General features: G+C 40.5%; 1 protein-coding gene across 2 annotated transcripts in view; it reads right to left on the bottom strand.

Annotated features, from left to right (window-relative positions):
• Positions 1-15,323, bottom strand: part of LOC112557022 (contactin-like) — a 30,123-nt gene extending 14,800 nt beyond the window's left edge. Inside the window, exons 1-4 of one of the 2 annotated variants that reach the window (XM_025226584.1) lie at positions 14,619-15,323; positions 14,228-14,313; positions 904-1,003; positions 516-610 (exon numbers count right to left, since the gene is read on the bottom strand). In XM_025226584.1, coding sequence (XP_025082369.1) covers positions 516-610; positions 904-1,003; positions 14,228-14,290 — 258 coding nt within the window. In that variant the 5' untranslated portion in view covers positions 14,291-14,313; positions 14,619-15,323. Of the gene's footprint in view, positions 1-515; positions 611-903; positions 1,004-1,651; positions 2,396-14,227; positions 14,314-14,618 lie in introns of those variants that run through there. The other variant, XM_025226585.1, reaches the window with a different exon arrangement.
• Positions 15,324-21,687: the final 6,364 nt, after the last annotated feature.

Raw genomic sequence — 21,687 nt, 5'->3', positions numbered from 1 at the left:
GCGAAAAAGATCTCTCGTGGTATATCAATTGTCTTTTTTTTCTTCACGACACTAGCTTTAAACCTGAATACAACATGATTTATGTAGGACTGTTTCTCTAAGAACTTTAATGATCAGATTTTTTCCTGAGTTAACGTTATTTTCAGTTATTTTTGCGTTACTTAATTGTTCAGGTGCCTTCACTTGAGCATCACAAAGCCCTTTTCTAGTTTGGGTATCAAAATACACATTGCTTATTAAACAAACCTACATACGCACTGCCATTCAAACATAAGAAATCAAACCATTCGAGGTAAACCGATATTAAGCGAACCTCCTATTGCAACAACACACCTTTGTTTGAACCACTTCCCCTACAGGTAAATACAGGTAACAGAAGATCGCCACTTCCAGTACATTGCCAGGTAGCACAATCCAGCCTCACCTTGTGTAAAGTCACACCTACTGTTTATGACACCTGCAGTGCTACCTTGTAAACATCCAAGCTTAACGGTTACTAGATACCCCAGGCTCACCTCACAGACGGCCACAGCAGCCTCCAGTGTCTGTGTCGGGTAGAAGACAAAATGGTAGCAGTGGTCGTTGAATGTCACCCAGCCCAGCGGGCAGTCTTACACCAACAACAAAAACAACAATAATGATATAATAAAGTAAGAGAGCTCCAAATAAAAAATTGTTAGTTCCTATCCATCCACAATTTACTTATCCACCTAAGTACTCAGTGACAATATCCATCCAGCCAGCCACACCCTCCTTCAATCCTGTCTCTCTCCGACATTCATTTCTCTCCAGTCTCCGCTCATGTCAGAGAGGTGTCCAGCCAACTTGTCATCTACTTCGATCGATCACATCCAGTTATCTATCCATTGAGCGAGTGACCAGAGTACAAAGCCAATCACGTACCGTGGATCTGTGCGGTGACCTCCCTGACCCCAAGCGCGAGCCATGACGTCATTAGCAGCGAGACTGCCGCGGTGGGTGACATGGCGTTCAGTGGGGAAACCTGAGAGAAAGGCGAAAATAATAAAAAAATTCAAATTAAAGTGGCAGGCGGTTCAACATGGGTAGATGTCAAGACACGGAGAATTTTCTTTTCAGCTGATTACAGAAAATATAAGTTGATGATAAACAGTATACTCTTTCTTGTGTGCGCGCGCGTGTGTGTGTGTGTGTGTGCACGTGAGAAAGAGGGTAGGTCCATGCGACGTTTTAACAAATAGCAAGTATACACCACATAATTATATATGCATATAGTTAAACAAATAAAAGTACATGCGTAAGTAAATTTATAGTTAATGGTAAATAGATATTTACAGAACACAGCAGCAAATACAATAAATTATGTCACGACAAGCAATAATAGCACAACAGTCGTAGCAAAAATAATAATTACAACATCATACAATCAGTATTTGTAAACCAAATGATGAAAAATATTTTCTAACAGTTTCTAATAAACAACCAAATGTGCGTGAAAGACAGAAGTGATACAATGTATCAAAGTAGTGTAAACATAATGATAACAAACCTATGTAGACAAGCAATCGTGTAAGAAATAAAATAATGAAAATGCTACTGATGACAGTTTCAGTGAGATGAATAAGTAAGAAAAAAGAAAATGTATGAAATAGCAAGCTAACAATAAAGATACCTGTGAAGAAAGTTTTTTTTTCAAGAGTCAGATCACATCACAGACGGTGGAGATGGTAGAAAACTCAAGTGAAATTCCTTCTGGTTCTTTCCACACTAACTGTAGTGAGTTTTCTTTCCCTGATTTACTTTATTTATCACCAGCAGTGTGCGACATTAATTTACAGAACAGGTCCGCGCCCTGGAGTTGTCCGCTATTTTATAAGGGCTTGCGGCTCACCGGAAGTAGGTGACTAGCGCACTGCGCAAACTCCGATGACGTCACTGCGACTTCGTTTTGAGTGTGTTAACCGTTAGCAAGGATTTCTGTGCACATGAAGACGAGGCTGCGCACAGACAACTTGTGCATCGTTCGGGGCAGAGAGTGTAAAGTCGACCTGAGGATAAAATGTGTGTGTGTGCACCTTGCCCTGAGTGTATCTCTGGGAGGTCAGCCGGTCGGTCCCCCTCCTACCCCATGATCCTTCTCCTCCCTTCTCTGTCATAAATCGCGGGACAGCTCTCAGAGTGGAAGCTGTGATCTGTAGTGGCGGTGGATGAAATTATCGCTTCCTTGTCGGCGGGCCTGGCAGGTAATGGGCAAATTTGTTGTCATCGTCGTTCGCTGCTCAAACTCCCCTGATCTCGCTCCCACCCCATCTCTCGGTCTGCATTTCTGCTGCCTGCCTCTTGCACCCACTCTCCCTACTCCTCCTTCCTCGAACAGCCTCCCCATCGTTCCCCTTTCTCTTCCTCCCCTCATTTGTGTCCGTCCGGCACACTTTGACCTCAGTGGTGAGGCTACAGGCCGTGAGCACCCACTAGCATGGCGCAGGGTCACGTGGGAAGGACAGAAAGAAAAAACAGTTTAATAATGGCGCAAATTTTGTTTGTTTATGGGCTGTCTCTTCTTGTTTTATGAAGACAGACAGACAGACAGACAGACAGACAGACAGACAGACAGACAGACAGACAGACAGACAGACAGACAGACAGACAGACAGACAGAATAAGAATAACTTTTATCGATGAAACTATCGGAACATTTGAAAGCTTCTAAGGTAGATACATTTGAAGAGAAAGGCAAAGAGAAATTTTGTAAACGGAGGAAAGAAAAGGTTGCCGAATTTTTCTTCCTACTTGATGGGTGCACAGAGAGGTCAACACAAGCAAACCAGAGAGACTGATTCGGGTGGTGAGATGATAAGGGTGTGAGCTCACTCCCTCAAGTTGAGATTATCCATCATTTAACCTTCCTTCATCTCTTCAAATTCAATCTTTCAAGTAGCCGTCGGATTGTTTTTTTTTTCTTTCTAAAGGAACCAAAGAGATAAACATCTTAGAAAAATAATTAGCTAAAAGAAGTGAATAAGTCATTAGAGAACGAATGAGAGGGTCGACTGTTCCGTGATAACTGAGATCGAGCTTTTTATCACATGTTTCTTACATCGTTTTTAAATATGATCCAACCCATTTTTTTAGAGACGACTTTCAGGTAACAAATAGCAAAATTAAAAATAACGAAGTTAGTAAAAATACATTTTTTAGAAATCTGGAAAGTATTTTAATGTATTAGGGAGTCGACTTGTTACTGCGACTGTGTCTCGACTTGAAGACTGCCCCATCCAGGGGTGGGCAATTGATTTTCCGAAAGGGCTGCATTAGAAATTGGGATGGTTCTAGAGGGCCGGACTAATATAGTTAACTCAGTTTTACCCAATACTGTATATATAGTATATATACTGACGGGCGGGCCAGCGGGCAGGCCGGTCAGAGACAGGAGGCGGGCCGGATCCGGCCCGCGGGCCGCCCCTTGCCCAGGTCTGCCCTAAACCTAAACAAAATGCGAGGGTCTTATTCATCAAGGGAAGATAAAAGTGAGGAGAATGGTTGAGCTTGGTCCACACTCCACACAGTCGTGCTGACAGTGAAGCCCACAGTTGATGTCCTCCAGAAGGACCCTTTCCCTTTACAATCATAAGGATCACTATAGCCTCTCAAATATGTGGGTAAACAATAAATACCACAGCTTGGAAACTTGGAGAAGTGTGAAGTGGTGAGCCCAGCAGTAACAAATAAAACCAACAAATAACACATAAAAACAAGAATAAGCTCCAGGTGACAGGGATTTTCTTGAAATGTGCAATAACTCCACTACTTGACATTGCGCGAACGATCGCAATCTCACTGTTTGTTTGTGTGTATGTGAGTGTGTGTGAGTGTGTGTATGTGAGTGTGTGTGTGTGTACAGCTTGCACGAAGCTCACTTTTGCAATGATGTGAGCCATGACCGTTCACTTCACAGTCGGCGCCTGCACACGTTGCTTATAAATCTCTCAAAAACTCACGTGCCAGGAACGGCCGCGGTCTGAGATGTCTGCACGGCACGAGAGGACAAATAAACGCCTCGGGGGCTTACGAGTGCTTCTGAGTCATTAACTTCTTCCTTTCTTCTGTCTTCCCCTTTTCAAGAAAAAAAAATCGAGCGTATGAAGTGCAAGCTCGCCCCTTCAGTGTGTGCGTACAAAGGCGAGTGGGACATAAATCAGTCAGCGCCTTTTACGACATCCTCCCATGTAACGTGACACAGGAGTAATGCTGATACAGGATCTCAGCGCTCGATTGTATTTCGATATTCATTATTAGAAAATATCTGAGTCTGCAATATAGATAAATCGCATTCAAACAGGGAAAATTTCTTGTTTTTCTCATGAACGCTTCACGTGTAATTCTGCACACATGTGCGTCACCGGCGAGCCAGCATACGTCACATACACTCTAGCCAGCGCGTCACATGTATACGTTTCTCGCGTACGTTACACGAGCTGTCTCTAGTGAACCACATGGAGTATCCAGTATCGTGCACGTCACACCCAGTCTGAGATGTTTCCTCCGAGCCAGCACGTCACAAGTCTCTCAATGGTTGAGAGGCAGAAGACAGAAGACAGAAGGATGCTAAACTTACCCATGATGTATGTTTGCGGAGATAAAATCTGTTGTCAATAACAACTATTCTCAATAAAAATACAACCAAGGCTCAGGCACCTGCACAGTTTTGTTTGTCAACTGTTTTAATGGAGTTCGTACTTAGTGTCCCAGTCTACCCAGAGGTTACACACCAGCTTCACGTTTTCCTACTAACAAAATACGCACATACATTTGTTTACATTTTCACTTTTTACGGTTGTTTATCAACCTTCCCCAAAGAGCAAACAAATCAAAACAACATAAGGTGAAAACCATGCTGTGAAGATGTATGCACATCCGCTTTCGAGGGATAGAAAACAAATTCAAACGGCGAATACAAAGCACCGGCCATTCCTGTCCAGCAGGCAAAGGATTTAAACTTTAGGTTTCTTGCTGTTTCTTTATATATATTATAATATATAAACTGATATAAACAAAGTCTGTATCGTAGGATGATTAGCAGGAACTACCAGATTTTTATGATTTGTTTTACCCAGAATGTTGAATCGTCTTATGCGATCGTGTGTTGAGTTTACCGAAGATTTCAAGTACATTTTTCCCATGGTAAAACCAATGCAAAAACAAGGTATAGTCAGTGTGGTAAACGCATGTAAACACGGCATGATGAAAGTCTGTAAACCTGTCGACAGTTTCTCTAGAACAGCTTTGAGACACTCCAGCATTCCTCCAAAATGGAGAAGAAAGTTTGGAAATCATGAAAGTGAAAAAGGAAGTGTCGTTGCAGGGGTCAATAGGTACAAGAACAGAGTGTTCTTCAAGCCAAAGACCCCAGCACACAGATGAATGGGCAGTAAACTCATCAAGCTCTCCCTGAAGTGCTTTAAACAAAATACAATTGCTATGAAGGAAAGCTTTGGAACAGAGTCTTTAACCTTTGTCTTACGGGTACGACTACGTCACTGTCACTCACGATTGTTATCACCACAGCTGAGCATAACCACCAACATGGCGAAGAAACAATGGCTTTCTTGACGGACAAAAGATCGGTATCTGTATTCACACTCATGGCCTCGACGTCAGATGATCGTTCTCCATTTTCAACCGATCGTGATGTTGTGACGTCACTGGGTGCGATGAGCGTTATTTGAACTGTCACGTCTTAACGGATATAAATTATTACAATCTTCATGCTTGCTCACATCCGCCAGCATGGAGTCACGCACGCAGCGCCACCGTTTGCTCTGTGGTCTGAGCTCTCACCTGTCCTCCAACAGCTTGGTAGAACAAACCAACGCTTCTGATGTTTGTAGAGATCAGGTGATGTGATTCACTGGCGTCACTATTTGAACTCGCTTTCGTTCTCCCCCACCTTATTTTTTTAATTTTTTTTATTTTATTTTATTTTTTATTATTTTTAATTTTTGTGCTATCAGTCTCACGATACTGAGTTTGCTTAAAGGGACACACAACGAAAAATAAAATTTAAATTTCATAAAGAGAATGATTTTTTTTTTAAATCTCATCTATTTTTTGTGTTTGTTCATATGAGGTTAAAGGTAATACAGGGTGTTGTGAATAATAAGAGAAATTACACGGCGTCTGCTTCAACGAAGTCTCGTTTTCCGTCACGTGACCGTCTGATGTCTGCCAGAGACTGTTTACAAAGCGGAAGACGGGTGCTGCACCCAACTGCAAGAAAAATGGGTGTGGAGAGCTCAAAAATAGTTTTCATAAGTTTCCAAATGACACAAGTTTGAGAAGATAGTAAACATGAAGATGAAAGGGGATTCAGCTTTTAAAGTACAAAGCTTTCGGGAGCTTAAAGGACAACTTGTATCAAATGAAACATTTCGCGATGAGTTACCAGGACGAACGAATGAACAGTTTCTGTGGCATACACTTCCTACACTTTTTCATCACAGAAGGGTAGATTATCAGTCTTACTCCATTTCTACTATAATAATTAAATTTCTTTAAATAAATTGTTGTGCCTAAGTATGTTGATGATAGCCGTAACCAGGGTAGCACGAGGACTAATGATAACAATGATAATGAAGAAAACAATATACTGTCTACTACTTCATTTCTTCATGTTTCAGTGTCAGAGTAGACACACAGCAACGACCGTCTGGATTCAAAGACCTGTAAATAAATCGTTCGGGTTCGATTCCCAGATATTCTTCGTTTTCATTGGCGACCACTGAACTTGTCCAGAAATGGATTTTCCTGGAAGACAATTGTTTACTGCCGCTAATTGTCTTCAACACTCTGGTCACATGGGATTCTTTTGTTGTTTGACGAACACGGACTTTCTCATGGAGATATTGAGACACGTTGTCAAAACCCATAAACTTACTGCACGAAGATTTCTTGCACGTTTTATCCGTTATGCCGACAGGATTGAGAAGAATGTGAGCCACTGCAAACATGGACAACACTGTTGACTGAAGATCGGGTTTAACTTGAGCAGAGTTTTTGCCACCTGCCCTCTATAGAAATTTCTCGAAGATACGTGACAGAGCATGAGAGGCAAGTAGCCAACACCTTGTTGCATGTTTCGTGGTTCATGGTTCATGGTTCACACCCGTAACCTCGACATGAAGGAGGATTACAGTTAGAAAAAGCAACAAACTAGTCGGACAGTTCACGATTTTTACCAACTGCAAGGTGGACGAGTAATTACTTACTTTGCAGTCTTCTATTCATATCGAGGCTTTAACAGTTCAGGACGATAAACTGTTTTGTATGTACAAATGAGTTTTACTATCTTTGTAGTAAGGATATGTGTTCCAACTATTGGAAACCTCCTAATCTTGGATTCCTTGTTATTAGAGTAGTCACCACCTGTGCACCAGGATATCCTGTTGCTAGGTGTCGCTTCACTGGGTCAATCAGTACAATTTGACTCAAAAAACTTTTCGACTCAACAGTAGAACGCATGGCTCCGACTACTATTGTCTACTAATATACGTGTTCTGATTATAATATTTAAGAAAAGATGTCTTGATTCATCGTATGTCATTCGTGTTACATCCTACTTATTTTAACAATAATATTCTTCTTGTTATATGTTATTAACTATTAGGGTTGCTAGGTGACGATGCAGTAGAAGAACAGCAAACGATGTTTGACAATAATTGTCATTTATACATCACCCGACTACTCTCTTCCTACCTAAGATGGTTTACCAGCCATCAGTGTTCTTTCCTCGATTCAGCTTTTTCCTGTTCCAGACGTAGAAAATTAAACTTGATTGAAGATACTGCACCTGCTGAGGTTTCCCCAGTGAACACCCGGTCCACCCCTTCACGTTAGCCACCCGACTTTTCTTCTCTTTGCCACGGAGGGAGGACCGTCTTTCACAAGGTGTCATCTCGAGTGACATGACCGAACCACTTCAGTTTATTTCATTGTAATACAAGATTCTAAATCATTGGTTATCCTAGTTTCATATCCTGATTTTTATTTGATATGAGATTTTATCTCCCTGTAATAAAAGTTTCACTCGTGTGATTGTATAGACATAATATTCAATGGGAATGTGTCGTGAAGTCCTGTAACTCCACAAACAATGGCCACAAACCTCAGCAGCTAGAGAAACATGTCTTTGTTCAGAAGACAACAATAACCCACAGACATTGAGTCTTGAAATGATACATACACCCTGTCTGTGCACCCTGAATGTGTCTGTAGTTATTCCGAACCTTCTGTCCTCTCAGACCCTGTCTTCTGAGCTGTAACTGCACTTCTAATTACTATCAATCTTAACAGAATTTTTCTCTCAATTTTTTCTCTTCTTCGCAAGACACCGCTGAGATATAAAATAGACATTAATAAATATTTCCATATTGTAACAGCTGAGGTAATGCTATAAAACTGTAGCACGAATAATCAAATGTTAGGAAGATGTTTAAAAACGAAAAAGAAACAAAGAAATATTAGAGTCAAAAACAAAAGTAAAAAAAAAAAAAAAATTTAGCATCCAGACCCTGTGACTTCTAGTGAGAGTGGACTGACTGTGTTCCCGACACAATCTCGTGGGGAATGTATTGTCTGTATCGTCCACAAACATCTATTACTTACTGACTCCGTTACTTAAACACTCATCGAGAGAGGGAAGAGATTCTGTCAGCCAGACACATCTTATGAGAGTCAAGGCCGTCAGCCGGTACACCGGGTGCACAGTACGGGCCTCGCTTTAGGAGACTGTACCCAAGTCCGTTTGAGTACATACTGACCTATGTCTTCGTCTTACTTTACATTTGACTCACTTTAAAATCTTTTATTTTTCTCTCTCTCTCTTTCATTTTTTTCTCTCTTTATTGTACCGATAATAAGTTCATTTGTTTGACATGGAAACACCTGGGTGCTGTAAGCATGAACTGAAGTTTAAGTTACCCTGCAGGATAGCTATTCTGTCGGTCCTGTAACTACAGGCTCATGGGGGTCTAAGGTCAGTGAAGACTGTTCACGTCCTGCGTTTGTCAACGGATTTTGTTCATTATAGTCAACAAATAATCACTGACATATTGCTACAGACATAAGGTGTTTCGATTGTTTACTGAAAAATGTAGAAGATGTCAAAGTTTGTCTCTTGATTAAAAGACAGGAAAATAGTCTTTTGGTTTTTTTAATTTGGTGAATATTTTATGGTTTTAAAAGAACAAACTCATCCATAGAAGTGCTTTTCATAGATCATTATGTATATAAACATGAAACTGGGGAAAAACAGGTATTTCAAGCAAGGCAGCTCTCGCACTTCGTTAGCATAACAAGTAAACAACTCCAGTGTCTCCTACAGACGGCACGTTCACGCACATCTGTGCCCGCGTATCAACATACAATCTTTTACATTTACATGTTCACGGAGGTACATGTATAAACACTCATATATACGTGACACAGAGACACACCCACGACTTGTATTCACACATCTACTTCTTATTCATGTGCAAGCACGCCTTGAGAATTCGCATGCACATACAAACAGAAAGACAGACAGACAAAACGACAGACACATGAACATTCGAACACAGGCCCACACACATACATCAACACAATCACACACACACACACACACACATGCAAAGGTGCAGACACACAGACACACACAGATGAACAGAGAGGGACATACACACAAATACACCTACTTTCTTAACAAACAACACGCATAAACACACACAAACAAAATCACACACAAGTCCACACGCACAGACGGGATAGAGATGACAGTGATTTATTTTCTGACTTTTACTGCTCACGTCAGAGTCAACAGACAGCGAAGGGAGAATCTCTAAAAACTGACATCGAAAGGCCAACAAACAACAACCAACCAACCAACCAACCAACCAACCAACCAACCAACCACCGACCGACGACCCAACCAACCAACCAACCAACCAACCAACCAACCAAACAACCAAACAAACAAACAACCAAACAACCAAACAAATAAAAAAACAAACAAACAAACAAACAAACACACAAACACACAAACACACAAACACAACAAACAAACACTTTATTTTGACTTCAGTCTTGTATATTGGCTTATGGTAATGTATCGAGTCTGCCAAGTGTCTTTACAACAACCTCTTGTCTGACTGACTGTCCTATCAGCTGACGAAACCAGAGACAGACTAATCGCTCGTCTGACATGACTGTGGAAGCTGACAGAGCTCATTTGTATTAAATTGGTCTAGTCAGATAGAAAGTAAATATACTCAAAGAAAACCTTCCTCATCTCTAACTTCAACAACACTATTTCACAGCAGAAAGAAGAACAGTAATTAATTAAGGCAATAAAACTAATGTGACAAGAGAAATACAAATGTGAAGGCAAAAGAACAAAGAAACTAACAATACATAATAATAATGTCTTCTTTCACAAATAAAATTCATCTCATTCATCTCAATTAGCGAGGAGAGGACTTAATGGAGAACTGTCATTAAAAGTAGCGACGGTGGCAAGTCTCACAAATTACCTTTTATACAAGTGTTAACAGTAAAACAGAAGTAACAAGAAAAGACATCCTTACAAACACTTGCCTTTCCACAAATAAGATAAAGCGATCACTAGAAAGCAGTTAGCCTAATCATTAATTGTTTAAGATATCATAAATGAATGGACTTCTTTTAAAATTCAGTCTAACTGTAAACAATGTAACTCTACTATTAAGGTATGGGAATAAAAATATGTGTTCTTCATAATGCACATAAAATAGTAACGAGCCCAACAGAAAATTCCATCGTAGAATGTAGAATTATATCAAACACCATCACTACAGGCCGGCTGAACCCAACAGCCAGGAATATCAAACGAATGAGATGGTAGCAGAAGCAGCAGCATGAACAACAACAATGGTCAGCAAACAGAGTACATACATACATGTTTACACAAATATATGTAACTCCGTGGGTCAACACCTGCGGGGAAAGAAGGGCAGTGACTCTACCCCGACACCTACCTAACCCCAGTCCACCCCTCACTCTTTTCATCCCTTCTCCCTCCCTCACAGCGTGAAGTAGGACTTCAGGAGAACCCTCCCGTCACAAATCGACAACAAAAACAACCGAATATGTTTCAAATAAAATGCCCCATGGCTAACATTTCCTAAAAAAAAAAAAAAAAAAAGAAAAGAAAAGAAGACGACATAAAGCACTCATTGTGTACAACGCATTAGGCACAGAATCAGGATCACAATAGCTCACACCTATTCTCACCTGCATTTTTTTCTGTTTATTTAAGAATACGCCACGTCGGTTATATTCTTAGAAAGGATAAACAAATAGCAGTTTTTGAGGACTCGCGGAGGGGATTGAATGTGTGAGTGGGGGATAACTCCGTATTTATGTCCCCCACCCCATTCCCCCCGAAGAAAAAACCCACAGCACGTAACGTGTATCTTGTTTCAGGGGGAAGCTGATTAGCACATCCCAAGAGGATTTTTTCCCTTTTAGCAAGGGAGCACTTACACTCTGAACTCGTAAGGGAGTGATCTGTTGACATCTGGCTCAAGTCACGTGATTTATGAATGGACGACGACAGACAGGAATTGTGTTCTACGTCAATTGACCCCACGACCTTTTGCTGTCGATGTGCCTCACCTCTGTGACACCCGGCTGGACAAATTTAGCAGAAAAGCACCTTGTGTGTTTTGTGTGTGTGTGTGTGTGTGTGTGCGACGTCGATCACTGCCTGCTCGTCGTTCACATCATCCTCACCTTCCTTCTCTCTCCACTCGTTTTATCTTTCGATGAACGACCCTTCCAGGTAGTCGCGGTAGGTGTCAGCTCCATAATTTCTTCGTGAGCTTTGATCACGATCACAAATACGAATACGATTACGTATAAGATTACGATTATTACAGGATGTGTGAGACACCCAGTCCACCCAGTCACCTGCTGTGAACGTGTTCACTGCCACATTGTGCAATTTAACGGTGTTGAGACAGGAGGGAGGCAATGACCCTGCAATGATCATGGGTGTGTTAGCTTTATACAGACATTTACAGGCGGCTGACGATTTCATTATGGACATATGATACCACATGCTTCAAGTCGAGAGAAAAAATGATGGAAACGCCCCATCGAGTCCATGTGACGGTTAATATTTTATTGGGGTACAGCCGGCCCTGACATGTCCGCTGTAAACGTTAGCAACAAACATATTCATTTTATTTATTGTATTTTTATTGGACAAAGGTTAACCACACAACATTTTCTCATCGTAGTCAAGAAAAAGTTGAGGTGGGAAGAGGAAGTTTCGAACACAATCAAATCGAGATTGTTTAGTCGCCGTGTCATCTGACTAATGTTGACATGATTGTTATATACTATAGACAATTGTCAAGCATTGTCACAAAGTGTTCTTTTGCCTAAACTAAAAACTCAGTTTGAAAGGATAACAAATCATAGGTATTGGAAGGGTAGGTGGAAAAATTTTTTTTAAAAAAAATTGAAAAAAGAGAAATAAGGAATTGATAACGTAAAGAAACGAATTGAAAGAACTAATCAAGACAGAATGAATAAAAGAAAATCTGTAGCTCGATTGCTTTATTTGTTTGTCGTTACATAAGCCTGTAAGCTCGGCGGGATAACATAAATCATTCTAAACTGGATTCAATCCATGAAATAGGATTTTTTGTCTATTTTGTATCAAACTTTCTTCTCTGCGTTTTCCGGAAGATTAAAGAAATAATATATATCAGTTAAAAACTCTCTTGACTACCAAGCACATCCGGTAACATAATAAGACTTTTATAACAACTGTGATGTACCATGCATCTCATTTTATATAATAACAAAAAAAGAGCGATTTTCATTATATGAATATTTGTATCTATTATTAGATGGATATTTTGCACATTATTGGACAGGATCTAAAGCAGCGGATTTACTACGAAGAGTTGTCTTCACAAGTCCGTTGTAGTACCCGTCCAGTTGTACGGTGTGAAACGTGGATTCTGCTTGGCTTGCTCATATGGAGACAAGAATCCAGACTTTTGAAAATGACTGCTTGGGAGGGTTTCTCCAGTCCTCGTGCATGGAGAATACAAACCAATGATTTTGTAGGAAGCACACACGTGTAGGACATTACAATCTACTGCTCGTAGTGGTCAAGCGGAGGAGATGGTCTGGTCATGTGACCGGACAGGACACTGTGCAGACCGTCCTTCAAGGTGCATTAGAAGGAGATCGATGTGGAGGGCCAGAGGAAGAAGTGAATGACAAACACGAGGAGTGGATGCAAACAAACCGCACAGGACGAGTTCACCATCGCTCAAGACTGGCCTGAGTGGCTGGCCACGTCAGTTGCCACATCTATCCATGTCTATCCTCATCCCCCATCAACATTAACTGATATCAGTCAAGGAACGAAATAAATAAGGGCATCTTCTACCAAAACAACTTTGTTTTGTCTGATCATTTGATGACTCCTGCTTTGTAAAGATCCACCAGAATTGACAGATCGAGCAAAGTTGACAGCGATCTTCATTCTTGTGATACTCATACTTTGATTACGAGTTTTGAAATGTTCTCAAATGGTAGTTTTTGACATCCTATTCAAATCGTTGGTTGTTTTCAATACTGGTGTGTACGTGCAGTACTCCAGTTAAAAGTATGATCGGTTTTATCCCCAGTCTCAGAAACAGTTCACATGAATGTAAAAAAAACAACCAAAACAATGTAGATATAACTGTGATCTCAATGCCCGATATCAAAAACTTTTCACGATGCCCAAGTGACGAAAATGTCTCCGAGTTTTGAATACTAGTCACAACTCATAACAATCCCACTTATATAGCAATAAAAACTGTGATTACAGCTGCGAGCCTCGTGTGAGAGGTCTTTGCTACTCATGGCATGTAACAACTCGCACTTGTATTTTGTGTGTGAGAAGAGATAAAAGAGAGAGGGTTGGCACGGCGAGAACATAAATTTACGAAGTGCCACATGTTCATGTAATTACTTTTTGTAAAGCAATAATACTAAACATCAAGAACAAATATTTCACGGAAACACTCAAATACGAGGTCCTACAAACAGTCAACATAATATAGGACAGAAGGAGATTGCAATAAAGGCAAAGTTATGGTACGGACAGTCGTCGGTTTTGAGAACAAACAAGATTTACTGACAAACTAAAGATAAAAGAAATGAAACTCACCGAAGCCCTCCGACCAGCAAGAGTATGGAAGGAAGGAAACAAAATGCGATGGGACAGACACATGAATTAAACCAGCTGAGGTGGACCTGCCGTTGAAAACAAACACTGGGAAAGTGAGATAGATATTAATGTGTACAGAAAGGAAAAAACCCAGAAAGAAAGAGGTGTGAGGCAGAGTTGTTATTACAAGTGTAGACAAACAAAGAGCAGCTTTCACAACTTCTGAAAAAATTTGATAAATAGGAAAGAAGACATAAAAATAAAAATAAAACAAAGAAAGCAAAAAGGATGTAAACAAGAAATATTTAAAGTACATTTTAAAACATTCTTGCCTTCGTTGCAAGAAATAATTAAAGTACACGTTTATAAAAAAATTTAAATTCTTGCTTACCTAGACTGCACAGTGGTAATGTCGTAGCAAACATAAAGGGAAGATTGAAAGCATATCACGTGGCTGGCAGCCTGTGTGACAAAGTATGTTGACAATGCAGTGTGTTTATCACCGATGTCCTCCTACGCCTGGCTTTTGTTTTGCTGGCGGTGGTCGTGGTGGTGTGCGGCGACTGCTGCACTCGGGCTTCAACGTGGGACATCGCCAACTTCACACCTGCTGTCCTGTCTCTGTCTCTCTTTGTCTCACTCTCTCCCTCTCTCTGCCCATCCCCCTCTCTCTGGCCTTCTCCACTCTCTCTTTCTCTCTCTGTGTCCTTTTTCTCTCTCACTCCTGAATAAACTGGCTACAAACACGACACCTGTCTGACCACGTCACCTGCTGAACTTTCAGGTGAGCCGGGGTATGGATACGGATGGGTAGGAGCTGTTGTTCGTTTACCCAAACTAACTTAAAGTTTCTACAAACTTCAGACAACTCACTCACTCACTCACTCACTCACTCACTCACTCACTCACTCACTCACTCACTCACTCACTCACTCACTCACTCACTCACTCACTCACTCACTCACTCACTCACTCACTCACTCACTCACTCACTCACTCACTCACTCACTCACTCACTCACTCACTCACTCACTCAGAGTACCCGCTTCTCACTGCATTCACCTGTTTTCATCTCGCATCCTGGTGCCAGGGTTGCCGGCCGGACAGACCAAAGACAAATAAAATTAAGGTTGTCTTCACAGCTAGGGGAGATAAGCCAGGGAGGGAAAGCTAACTCAACTTAAAGAGGATGTCGCTCGAATGTTGATGAGGGTGAGAAAGCATAGCCTCGGGGGCAGTTTGCCGAAGTCTGGTCGGTCCACCCAGTTTGACTTGTCATCAGGCGTGGCGCAGCAATTTTGCTTTCTTTTTTTCACTTGATTATTATCAGATGACAGGAAATGCACATGTCATTGCAATATTAACGAGAACGATTTCGTACATGCGTAGGAAACATAATATTTACCAGTGGGGTCATGCACGTCATCCCCACCCAAAAAAAACAAAAAAAACCAAACAAACAAAAACAACACACAGGTGAAATAAATAAGTGTGTATATATATATATATATATTTACAATACAATCACGTCGGTTTTTTGGTGCATTCAGATTTCAACAGATTATTCAGCAATGAGGTTGTCTGAAGTCCCAACAAAACATAGTTTAGTCTGTCAACTGTCATCAGGCGTCCATGTATGAATAAGTTCGTGCAAGTGTGTGAATGTGTTTATGAACGTTTTTGGCATTGTATTTGCTTTTTTGATTTTCTTCATGAGACTGGCGAGCAAAAAAGATACTAAAACATTTTTTTAAACTGCAAACCTACCGAAGACATCCATATCGATATATTCTGCAACTAAAATCAGTTGACTGTCTATATAAATGTAGGAACAAGCTATAAAGAAACCATTTCACATTAAAACTTGCATAATGTACAGTAAGTGTCTAGTATGTGAACAGACAGGAAAGAAATATTGAGGATCAAGGGAGTGAACCTGACCAAAGGTTAAAATAAAAGTAGCAGTTTACATGTTTTATGTTCTCCACAAGCATTTCATGACTCAACAGATTGGGGAGGATAGTTTACACCACCTGCAAAAGCCAAGAACTTTGCTGTTTTATGATCTCCGCAGGCATTTCATGATTCAACAGATTGGAAGGACCAGTCTACACCACCTGCCAACAGGCAATGAACAGCGAATGAGAGTAGAGATGAACGAAGTGGACCTTATTCATGTTCGACTTTTCATGCTTTCGAAAACGAGGCTTCATAGGCATCATAGATACAGGTAAGAGTAGAAAAGAGAAAGTCAGACTGTTGTGTGCAGCTCTGTATAAATGATAACAGAAATGATATGGAGGCCAAACGTCTGTTATTTTATTTGTTTGCAAGCGATGAAAACCTTTAAAAAAATGCTTTGAAAGTTTAGGTAGACAAACACACTTTAGAAGTATGTGTTGAGTATATAGCAAACATGCTTTGATTTTGAAAGCTATTTCAGTTTAAGTCCTTTAAAATTACACAAATGTAAGAGATACGCACACCACTACAATACATACACACAAGGCAAAGCAAGTAGAAGTGAAGTTCAAATCTCAGGCTCGTGAAGTTTTTCAAGTGTTACTTCTTCATTAATCGTAAATTTGGCAAATGTTCGTACTTTTTGGAAGCCATTACACTTGCACACTAGGCCTCTTCTAGTTTCAAGATGGCGCTTGTGTGCATGAGGTCCTCAAGGGGCAATGAGTAACATCCAATAAAACGTGAGTCGTTAGGTCTGTGCTCTGTGGTCCCTACCACGTCACGTGACGTAACGGTGTTGATTGTGATTGTCGGAAACAAGCGGAAGTGGGCAAGAGAAAATTTTTTGGAACATATAACATTAATGAGAAAAAACCAAAGGAGAAGGCGATGCAATACCTGTCTCATTAATGTTTCGTTAGAGGGCGTGGTCTGTCAATCACCAGTCAGGTGTGGACTTTATGCTCCAAACATCAAGAAAAAACCTCACGGCTCCCTTCTCGACTTTCACGGACCTTCGCCACTACAATGCCAACCCTTAAATCATTTAAAAACATGAATGTAATAAAATATTTATTAAAAAGGATGAAGAAAATAAAATTAATTCTGTCTTTCTCTTCTTGAACAACATAACACCAAGACACAAAAATCTATGTATAATTTTAATTTATTATAGCGCACAGATAATGACAAATAATGAGCAATATTGTTAGCTGAGGGGGAAGCCGTGCGCTAGAGTTGTCTGTGCCTACAGGTCTCAGCAAGCACGCAGAAGGGGAGGGAAGCATTAGTGCAGCTTGTCAGGGGAGATGGGGTCACGGAGCCTGGGGTGCAGTGGTTTGTAACAAACAGAATCCCACCTGACACATGCACGCCCTCACACACACACACTGCTTCAACTCGGGTCGTTTAGTACATCATGGAACGGTTACAGACGGATATGTGAGATGTTAGAGTATGGAGTCTGGGGCTGGTGTGAGGGTGCAAACTGTCAGATACACGTGTACAAGTGTGTGTGTGTGTGAGCGTGCTCGCGTGAGAAAACTGAACTGTTTAAGGGACGACCACCTTCAAAGAAGAGTGATTAAGTGTCATTTTTAGCGATCGAAATGAAAGCACATCTTCATCATTTCCTTCCCACCATTCAGCTTATTTTTTTTTCGTTCTCTCACTCACACACACGAGAGAGAGAGAGAAGGGGGAAGAGAGAGAAGAGATTGATTGGTTGTTGATGTTTATGGGGTCAGCAGCCAAGGCTATGTCATGCCAGTTCAGCTCTTTCACTGTATACTTGAAACAGAAATCTACCAACAAACAGATAAAACAGATTTACTTTCAGAAAGAAAGAAACAAAGAAACAAACAAAGAAACAAACAAAGAAAGAAAGAAACAAACAAAGAAACAAACAAAGAAACAAACAAAGAAACAAACAAAGAAACAAACAAAGAAACAAACAAATAAAGAAAAAAGAAAACAAAGAAAATAGCGTAAAGGGAAAGAGCTTCAACCTCAATATATTAAAGATAAAATAGGAATGTAAATTCGAATATTGTGAACTAAAATAAAGCGAAAAAGCGCACACGCCCACACACATACACAAAAGAAGAGACCGACACTCGTGTTTGTCAAGTCTGACAGGTGGAAAAGGTGAGTGACAGGTAGAAAGAGTAGAGACGTGTTCAGGTTGTTTGGTGCCGACAGTTCCGACAGACAGATCAAGGCAGAGACGAGAGTAGCAGAGCTGCAATTTATAACAATAATAATTAATAATGCATTTTATTTGCACATTCTCTGACTATTAAAAACAGCAGACCTCTCACAAGCACTTGATACACTTTTTGTTTATGATGTGCCTGTCAACATCTCAAGGTAAGTGTTGAGAAACGTTGCTCAAAATATATACAAAGGTGCAGAATTAAGTACACACTCGTCTTGTGCAAACTTGAAGTAAATATTTCACAGTCCGATGGTTGGCTGTCTGGCCACAAACTCGCTCTTAACAAGGTCAAGCATCTCACAACTGGGTCAAGCTAGAGGTTATTAGTGTGAGCGTCCGCTTTACGAACCTGCCTTTCCCTCAAGCAGTTTGAAAAATGATCATTCGCATTTCGTCGCATTGGTTTCCATAAAATTTCTTTTGAAAAATGTATGTGTGTTTACCTGTAGCATAACAACCAAGGCTGTGCAGGGCCATAATTGTACAAGTGTAAACGAACATCTGAACCGTTCGCTGACACCAGGGACGTGCTTGACTCGCATCTCGCCAACAAACAGCGAGCAAGTGAATTAAAAATATGATGCAAGGTTCACACACAATGCTGAGCAATATTACTTCGGCAGTTCAAGGAAGGGTGCAGATATGTGGAGTGTTTGACAGCAGCAGCAAGATGGGGATAAGGTCGGTAAGATCGTGGACTTATATAGGATATTAGTTCGTGGTCAGATGGCGATAAGAACAAGGTTTCACTGAGGTCAGCAGGTCAGGGCTAGGCTTAGATGTGTCTGTGGAGACGCTGGAAGACTTTCAGTCGAAATCAGTTCAGCTCAATCGACTTAAAAAAAAAGTATTCAAGATTCCCGAGAATTAAATAATCTATGCAGCTATTTGCGGCACCATAACAGGAAACTGTACACAATGTTTTATAAAGAAAGGGGATAATTCTTGACCCAAACTTACCAAGTAAAGCAATAGTTTAAAATTTTAATTACAGGGCAAGGATATTTCGTAGTAACTTGCTTCTTTTAGAAGGAAAGAAAGAAGAAAAGCGCAGAGAGAAATTATATTAAAAACTGAGATGCTTTTAAATTCTTCTCTTCGACCTAAAAAAAAATCTGTAAATTGTAATACATAGTATATTCTTTAAAGACCTACCCTGGTATCTTTAAGCTTCTTTAAAGATTAAATGACAAACACTGGAAAGCAAAAATTCAGTCTGTTGTTATTTCATTTAAAACCATTAAAAACCTACCCGGTTGGCCTGAAGCAGCGACTTTTTATTATATAATTTCAAAGTTTGAAATTTGCTCATAATTATAGTCAGCAAGTCCCGCAAAATCTCGCTTTTCCGAGAACGATTTCAAAAATCATTGACCTCGACCACCTGAGGTAGCGTCCTGCTAGACTTCAAAGAACCAGAGGTGTATGGCTGACAGCGAAGCAGTGAATCAAGCATGAGGTCCTGGACCTCTGGGGTACTTATCTCCAAAATCTTGAAGTTGGAGGACTCAACTTTGTCTCTAGGTCTTCAGCTTCACTTGTTCTCCAGATTATAACAAAGACCAGAGCAGATGAGTTCTTTAATGTATTTTGGGATGACCTGGAATGTTCATGTTAGGTTTCGACATTCCACACGAAGACTTGTGTCAAAACTCCACTAACGAGAAAGTCACATTATGACTAATGCAATTTACCACATTTAATGGGTGATTTGATGAAATACACCAAGCATCCCACAAAAAACTAAAAATAGTAAATAGTGGACATTTTATGAGTTCACTGCCTTTTGTTTCTTTTTGTTCTTTTCGTTACAGGCGTCTGACATTTTATTTTCATGAACATAAAGATAGAAAACATTTTTAACAACTAAGGGAAGACGAACGAACTTGAAATACTTCTGGCACACGATTTGTTTTTCATAAAATAAACAAAAAGAAAGTCCAATCAGTAATATCAACAAATTCATACACTGTTTTAATTCTTTCATTCCCTCATTTATTTATGCAGTCACTCGTTTGTTCGTTCATTCTTTCATTCATTCGTTTTCCTTTCATGCCTTTGTTTCTATTTCTCTTCTTTCGTTTCTTCAGTCCCTCTCTCTCGTTCACTCACTGTCTTTGTCTCTAAAACATTTTGTCATAATCACATCCACAGAAAAACTTGAAGGCTGATGGTTTGACAATCTCGTCTGTTGATTGTTGTGATGTCCTTCTGCACGAGTAAAGTAGTCCGCTCTACTCAAGTCACTTCCTCAAGACAATAACCAACAAACCAACCCTGCCACCGCCATCGTCCATAGCGAAATAGTCACGTGATGGGCTCCAGCTAGAATATCTGTCGTTTCCGGGTTGTAGACGATCATCCCCTCTGAAATAGAGAAGAATCATCATCATCATCATCAAAGCGTTTAATTGTTGCCCTTGCCCATGACTTGTTGAAGTACGCTTTCAACAACCAGCTGTTTGTTTAACAAACTAAACAAAACACATAAACAAGAGATCCAACAGAGGAATACTAAGCTTCGACACTATGTTTACAAAATTTAAACGAAAATCCACGTTTCCCGAAAGCCTGGCCATCTGACCTCCACCAGCTTTAAGATATCTTAGTGCACACGCTCCAGCTCACAGGATAGTTTTCAACTTCCAACACTTGACCATACGATAACCATGCAGGAGAACAGAAAGCAAGAGACTATCGATGTTAAACAGGTATAAGAGGATCTTCGGGAACATCAAGGGTTTCAAGTTGGCATGTAAATCGGCTTATAAATCGTTGTCATAAGCTTTTGTTCGGTCAGTCACACAGCTCAAAAAGATAATTTAAAAAAAAACATGAAAGGAAAGGTAGACGAACAATAGAAGATGCTATAAAAAATCAAGCTTTGATTGGTGGTAGAGTGGATCAGAAAACTCCATCTAGCTACTAATACGAGTACCTGGCGCAAATAAACTGAATTACACAGTTGAGCATGAACCAGGGGTGTGTCCTTACCAAGTGTGAAGTAGACGGTTGGCGACTTTGCACCGTCTCCAGCACGGCTGAAGGGAACGACGCGAAGTGAGTAGACTATTCCTGACTTGACACCGACAATGACCCCCCAGTTCCTCTTGTTAGAGCGAACGACGGTGTCATTCGCCAGATGAATATCTTCTGTAGATGGCCACCAACGGAGCTGACAAGTGAGACAAGCCAGGATCAAGACTGCGTTACACTACGTCAAGACTACGTGACATCGCGTAAACAGTACGTCACACAATGTCAGGCCTAGGTAAAAACT

This window comes from Pomacea canaliculata, linkage group LG2 (genome assembly GCF_003073045.1).
Source record: "Pomacea canaliculata isolate SZHN2017 linkage group LG2, ASM307304v1, whole genome shotgun sequence".
In the NCBI taxonomy this organism is placed as follows: Eukaryota; Metazoa; Mollusca; class Gastropoda; order Architaenioglossa; family Ampullariidae; genus Pomacea; species Pomacea canaliculata.
Note: the sequence above shows the minus strand (reverse complement) of the source record. Positions and strands in the feature narration are given on the sequence as shown.